General features: G+C 54.5%; 1 protein-coding gene across 1 annotated transcript in view; it reads right to left on the minus strand.

Annotated features, from left to right (window-relative positions):
- Window positions 1–304: 304 nt before the first annotated feature.
- PRKACA (protein kinase cAMP-activated catalytic subunit alpha) overlaps window positions 305–6,715 on the minus strand; it is an 18,612-nt gene continuing 12,201 nt past the window's right edge. Inside the window, exons 6-10 of the mRNA XM_021715341.1 lie at window positions 5,513–5,639; window positions 5,331–5,426; window positions 5,125–5,247; window positions 2,153–2,317; window positions 305–1,791 (exon numbers count right to left, since the gene is read on the minus strand). Coding sequence (XP_021571016.1) covers window positions 1,666–1,791; window positions 2,153–2,317; window positions 5,125–5,247; window positions 5,331–5,426; window positions 5,513–5,639 — 637 coding nt within the window. The 3' untranslated portion in view covers window positions 305–1,665. The remainder of the gene's footprint in view (window positions 1,792–2,152; window positions 2,318–5,124; window positions 5,248–5,330; window positions 5,427–5,512; window positions 5,640–6,715) is intronic.

Here is a 6,715-nt window from a genome sequence, read left to right on the forward strand (position 1 = left end):
GCCGCTCGGCCTCCTGGCGCGCCGGCCCCAGCGTCTCCCTAGAGCGCCCTCTCGGTCCTGGGCTGGACGCAGCGGGGGCGCGCCGCAGATTTGGGGACCCCGAATCCGGGGTCAAAGGGCAGTTTGGTGCCCCTTCTCCTGCGGGGCGGAGGGAGTGGCGGAATTTCAGCTAAGCCCGGTTTTACAAGGACTCCAGGCCAGGACTGATCAGCCTGGGCGCTGGGGTCCGAATTTCCCTTTCCAACCCCCTGGGGGTGTGTGGGTGGGTGACCGAAGTCGAGAACACCAGCGACACTTTTTTTTTTAAACAAAACTTTATTGGTAATAGTTTTCAAATATGTTTACAACAGCACACTGTTCAAGAGGAAGTCCTTTGCAGCACACAGGTTGAATCACGCCCGCGCCCACCCGGGGCCCCACCCCAGGTCTGAGAGCTCCTCCTGGGATGGGGAGAAGTTGTGAGAGGGACAGATACGGGGATGAAGGGGGTGGCTCCCCACTTTTCTGTTGAGAGGAGAGCACAAATCAGACAGGGGGTGTTGGACAGCTGACAGCTAAGCTGGAGGAGGGGCGCCTGGGGTGGGGGGGCAGAAGCTGCTGGGTGAATAAAACAGGCAGTCCCACCCCAGCAACCCTGGCCTTGAACCCTGGACCGTGGGGGTGGGGGTGGGAGAGACTTTGCCTCTTCCCTGTCCTTTCGCAGAGTCGCCTTCCCAGCTGAGCTGAGAGGGCATTAAAATCTCGCTGAGAATAAAATGAGGGAGTTTGGGGAGAATGCTGCTGGGAGGAAAGACCGCGGGCTTGGGGCTCCCCCTCTGTATTTTGGGGGGATGATTCTTCTTTGGCAGGGAAAGGGGCTGCTGCTCTGACTCCCAGAGCCCAAGGGTGAGGAGAGGTCTGCTGGGGAAGAGGAGACTGGGGGGCTTCCTAAAGGGCTGAGACCCTTGCAGGATTGGCAGAGGACCCTGTGGGGGGCAGGCAGGGGAGATTAGCAGCTCAGGGTGGAGGTTCAAGCCCCAGCGTCTCCCTTTACAAAGTCAGTCTGCTTCCCAGCCTCGTTAAAATGCATCTAGGAAGTGGGGGGACCTGGGAGGGGTGGAGGTAGGGGAAGGAGGGGGGGAGGCACTGGTGGAACTTAAATACGATTTTAAATTTTTTAAAAAAGGATTCTCCAGGGCAGCCCATTGAACATGCCACTAAAACCATCTCCTTCCCAGGCGTCACTGCCCTGAAGGGAATGTCAGTTTTTCGGTTTTTCATTTTCACCCTTTGCACGTGGTGCCTATGGTGGGATAGGGATGGGCCTGGAGTTAAGCCTGAGCCCCTCTTTCCACACCCTGTCCCTGGATCCACCAGCAAGACCTGGTCTGACTGGAGCTGAGAAAGTTGTTTAAAACAGGCCGAAGTGGGCCAAGGTGGGGATGGGGGGGGGCATAGGGAAAGGGTAAAGTGACATAGGCGGCAGGAGGGCGAAGGGGATGAGGGGGAGCAGCTGGTGTTTTGTCCCTTCAAATATCTGGACTTGCCGCTCCCCCGACCCTGGAGGGTGGGGTGGGTGTGAAATTAGATGCAAGGAACTCTGGCTGTTCAATCCAACCCCCCCCCCCCCCACAAAAAAAAAAAAAAAAAGGAGAAAAGAAAACCCATGGGGGCACAGGCACACCCCTAAAACTCAGAAAACTCCTTGCCACACTTCTCATTGATGGAGACCCGGATCTCTTCCTCCTCATAGTCGTCAAAGTTACTCGTATCCCCAGGGCCTTTAAATTTGGGGATGAAGGGTGCTTCAACCTGGAGAGGAATCAAGAATCACCCAGACCTCAGCAGTCAACATAAGTGTCATTACAACAATAAATGCGAACGGCCTAACGTTCCAGAGGTATTTACTTTGACCCAGGCCTGTGCTTAGCATTAGGGTATGGACTTCTCTTAGCAACTCCAGACCCCTTATAGCCAACCCAATAAAGGGAAAAATGCCTCCCAGAGAGATGCATCTTCTGTCCAAGGTCCCAGAGTGGCCACATGACCCCAAAGTCTCATTTCTAGGTGCCACTGGCTCAAAACTGCCTCCTCACCTGGGGTCTCTCCCCTTTCTAACCTTTCCCTGGCAGCCCTCCCTGACTCCTGCATGCTCCAGGAGGGGAGGCCCTACCTTCCTTTGGTAGATGGCAATCCAGTCGGTCGTGGCAAACCACTTGTGGTTCTTGATATCGTTGACTCCGTTCTTGAGGTTACCAAACCGCTTTGTAAGATCTACTTGCAGAAGGTTTCGCAGCAGGTCCTTCAAGTCAGAGCTGAAGTGGGAAGGAAACCGCACCTGGAGGAGAGGGTACACAGGGTGGGGAGTGGTCTGGAGCCTGGACACCCAGAACCATGTCTCCTCCATCTGACAGTCCTATGGGGATGAGGCCTCCATACTGGAGTGCCTACTGGAATCCCACTAAAATAGCTCATTGGGCCCTCTGGAGAGTTTCTGATCTAAACAGTGGGAGTGGGACTGGAGAATCTGCAGTTTTTTTTTTCTTTTTTTTTTTTGAGTTGGAGTCTCACTCTGTCGCCCAGACTGGAGTGCAGCGGCCACTCCCGGCCACCGCAGCCTCGACCTGCTGGGCTCCGGCGATCCTTCTGCCTCAGCCTTCCAAGTAGCTGGAACTACAGGCGCGCGCTACCATGCCCAGCTATAGTTTTTTTTACTATTTGTAGAATTGAGGTCTTGCAATGCCACCCAAACTGGTCTCGAACTCTTGAGCTCAAGGAATCCTCCTGACTCAGTCTCCCAAAATGCTGGGGTTATAGGTGTGAGCCACCACACCTGGCACAACTGCTGCTTCTTAAAGCAGTTCTGCTGGGGTCTGGAGACTTTTTTTTTTTAAATTGGAAACTCACTCTGTCGCCCAGGCTGGAGTGCAGTGGCACGCTCACAGCCACTGCAACCTCGACCTGCTGGGCTTGATCCTTCCATCTCAGCCTTCCAAGTAGCTGGAACTATAGGCGTGTGCCATCACACCTGGCTAATTTTTGTGTTAATTGTAGTGACAAGGTCTTGCCAACTTCCCCAGGCTGGTCTCAAACCTCTGGGCTCAGGCAATCCTCTCATCTCCACCTCCACGTCCCAAAATGCTGGGATTTCAGATGTGAGCCACCGTGCCCAGTGAGACCTCTTTTTAAAAAAAATTTTTTTTTGGAGATGGGGTCTTGCTCTATCACCCAGGAGTACAGCAGTATAATCATAACTCACTGCAGCCTTGAACTCCTGGCCTCAAGCAGTCCTCCTGCTTCAGTTTCCTGAGTAGCTGAGATTACAGACATGTACGACCGTGCGTGGCTCATTTTAAAAATTTTTTGTAGAGACAGAGTGCCACTGGGTTGCCCAGGCTGGACTCGAACTCTTAGGCTCAAGTGATCCTCCAGCCTCAGCCTCCCAAAGCGTGGAGACTTCTAAAATACTTGTGCTAATGTGAGACATCTCCTCCCTAACCAAGTCTCTTCCATTCTTTAAGGCCCAGCTCAATTCTGGAAAGTTTCCCCAAACACTCTGAGACCACAGCATTCTATACACATAGTCACTGGGCTTATAGTCACTGCTCTGCCTCTTACATGCTATGTGACCTTGGCCACAGCCCTTAACCTCTCTGGTTCTGCTCCTGCCCCGCCGACACAGGGCAGATATCCCAGGGTTGCATGAGTCTCTGATACCACTGAAGGAGCGTGGGAACTAGAAAATGCTACAAAGGAGGGCGTTATGCTCATTCCCCTCTGGAATCTTCTGTGGCTGTTTCTTTCTCTCCCCCAGTCCTGGCCATTTTCTTGGCAATCTCTCTTCTGCCTGGGGGCTGATGCCTCCTCCTCCCCTTTTAGTGAGGCTGACTGTGTGTCCGCTGAGCATGCCACTCAGCAGTTAGTGATGTCTCCTCACCTCCCTAAGAGGCAGATGGCTGGTTCCCCAGTTCCCAGGTGGGTAAGGCGAGGCTTCGAGAGGCAAAGTGACCTGCCTGAAGTTTCAAGGCCAGTTGGTGGCAGAGCTGGGCCTCGGAGCCAGGGGAGCCCACTGGAGGCCGAGCTGAGGCTGCGCCCGCCGTTGGATGGCAACTCTGGGTCAGCCAGCAGCTCTTGTGCGGGAGACGCTGGGCCCCGTGGAGGGATGGTGGGTCCCCGCAGTGAGGTGGGGTCCCCAGCCTGTCTCTGGCCTCTGCAGGCTGAGGCCTCCACTTACTCAACACGTGTGATCTCGGAACAGATATTTCCCTGTTCTAAGGCTCAGTTTCCTCGCCTCTCCCGGGGGTGTGTCACTCTCTCAGGGGGTCACTGAGGGGCCTGGTGGGTGGCGGGCACTGGTGCACATCATAGGTGCAGGCTCCAGTGGTCTCACTGTGCCTGACCTGAGCCCTGAGCCAGCGGGGTCTGCATTTGGAGGGGTGGGCGTGGGCTGTAGACCCTGAGGGAGGGTCTCCCTGTGAGGCCACAGCAGCCCCTGGGAACCACACATAGTCACTCTTCTGCCCTGACACCCGTGAAAACTCGCGCTAAGTGGGACAAGGAAGGGCGAGAAGGGCCTCTTGTCAGGGTAGCGCAAGTGTTCCCATGAGGCCTGGCCTTCTGGAAGCGCCAGGGATTATGGCACCATGGGGCGGGACTGGACACAGGTGGGCAGGAGGGCAGGACTGGAGGTGTCGGCCTTAGTGAGGCCAGTGTTCTGGCTTCACAGCCTGGCCCAACTTAATGAATATTTTTGGGGGTTGCTGTTGTGAGACAAGTTGGGATGCAGCAGCAAGATCACAGTTCACCACAACCTCAACCTCCTGGGCTCAGGTGATCCTCCTGCCTCAGCCTCCTGAGTAGCTGGGACTACAGGTACATGCCACCATGCTAGGCTAATTTTCATTTTTTTTAGAGATGAGGTATGCTATGCTGCCCAGGTTGGTCTTGAACTCCTGGGCTCAAGGGACTCTCCTGCATCGACCTCCCAAAGTGCTGGGATTACAGGCATGAGCCACCACACCCAGCCTCCAACTTAATGAACTTCTAGATTTTTTTCGACAAGCAGGGCTTCACAGAGAGCAGGTGACAAGCGGGGGAAGAGGGGGCTGTCCCTTCCAAGGCTGTGGCCCTGCATCCTGGCCTCACCTTCCCAGAGACGATCTTCTCGTAGATCTGGATGGGCTGGTCGGCGAAGAAGGGCGGGTAGCCAGCGGCCATCTCATAGATGAGGACCCCCAGGGCCCACCAGTCCACGGCCTTGTTGTAGCCCTGGAGCAAGATGGGAAGACAGAGTGAGGGGGACGAGGGTGGAGCCGGCCACAGGAAAGGGGGCAGGCTGAGGACATGCTTACTTTGCTTAGGATGATCTCGGGGGCCAGGTACTCAGGGGTCCCACACAAGGTCCAGGTACGGCCCTTCACACGCTTGGCGAAACCGAAATCCGTTACCTGAGGGCACAAGAATGGGCGGTTGGCCAGAGGGAGGGCCCAGGCCATGGCCACCCAGGCTGCCCCTCGCCCAGCCCAGTGGGCACCTGGATATAGCCCTGCTGGTCAATAAGCAGGTTCTCCGGCTTCAGGTCCCGGTAGATGAGATCCAGTGAATGCAGGTACTCGAAGGTCAGCACGATCTGCGCCGCGTAGAAACGGGCATGGGGCTCACTGGCGGGGACAAGCAGGAGGTGAGTGCTGGTGGCCACGCCCCCACAGAGACCACCAGGTGGGTCTGTGGAGCCACCCCCAGAGGAGGGCACCTCCAGCCCAGCTATCAGAAAGGCAGAGGGGGAGCTGACTTATTCACTGATAGCCCGACCCTGGAAACGGCCTGATGTCCACCAACGGGAGGAGGGTGGAGTCACAGATCGTGACATGTTTACACAGTGGAGTCCATTCAATGCCACCAACCAAGGGGAGGACAGAGTCACGGATCATGTAATGTGTCACACAGTGGAAACCCCTCAACGCCACCACCACCAACAGGACAAACTATGAGTCTACTCAACAAGGTGGCGGGACTTCAAACCGGTTAGGTTCGGCAAAAGAAGAAAGACACAAAGAACATGAACTATATATGATTCAATGTATGTCATGTCCAAGCCCAGACAAAAACCAATCAAGTGTTTCAAGCAGAAAGGACAACTGCCTTTGTCCAGGAAGCAAAGTGTTGAGAAAAGGATGTGAGGGCTATTTTGGATGATGGAAATGTTCTGTCTAGTGTTTTGGGGGTGGTCACATAGGTCTATACAACTGTGAAAGTCATGGAGTGTAACGCTGAAGATTTGTGCATTTTATTGTATGTAAAGCGCATCTATATCTATTGATTGAAAATAAAACTACACTGGGCATGGTGGCTCACGTCTATAATTCCAGCACTTTGGAAGGCAGAGGCGAGAGGACTGCCTGAGCTCAGGAGTTCAAGACCAGCCTGAGCAACATGGTGAGACCTCATCTCACAATACATAAAAAAATTTGCCAGGCATTGTGGTGCATGCCTGTAGTTCCAGCTACTTGGAAGGCTGAGGTAGAAGGATCGCCTGAGCCCAGCGGATCGAGGCTGCAGTGGTTGTGAGCGTGGTACTGCACTCCAGCCTGGGTGACAGGGTGAGACTCCAACTCAAAAAAAAAAAAGAAAGAAAGAAAAGAAAACTATCTCTAACAAACTTATGTAGACAAATTTTTTTTTTGAGTTGGAGTCTCACTCTGTCACCCAGACTGGAGTGCAGTAGCCGCTCCCGGTC

This window comes from Carlito syrichta, unplaced genomic scaffold (assembly GCF_000164805.1).
Source record: "Carlito syrichta isolate Samal-C Ts95f unplaced genomic scaffold, Tarsius_syrichta-2.0.1 Scaffold307018, whole genome shotgun sequence".
In the NCBI taxonomy this organism is placed as follows: Eukaryota; Metazoa; Chordata; class Mammalia; order Primates; family Tarsiidae; genus Carlito; species Carlito syrichta.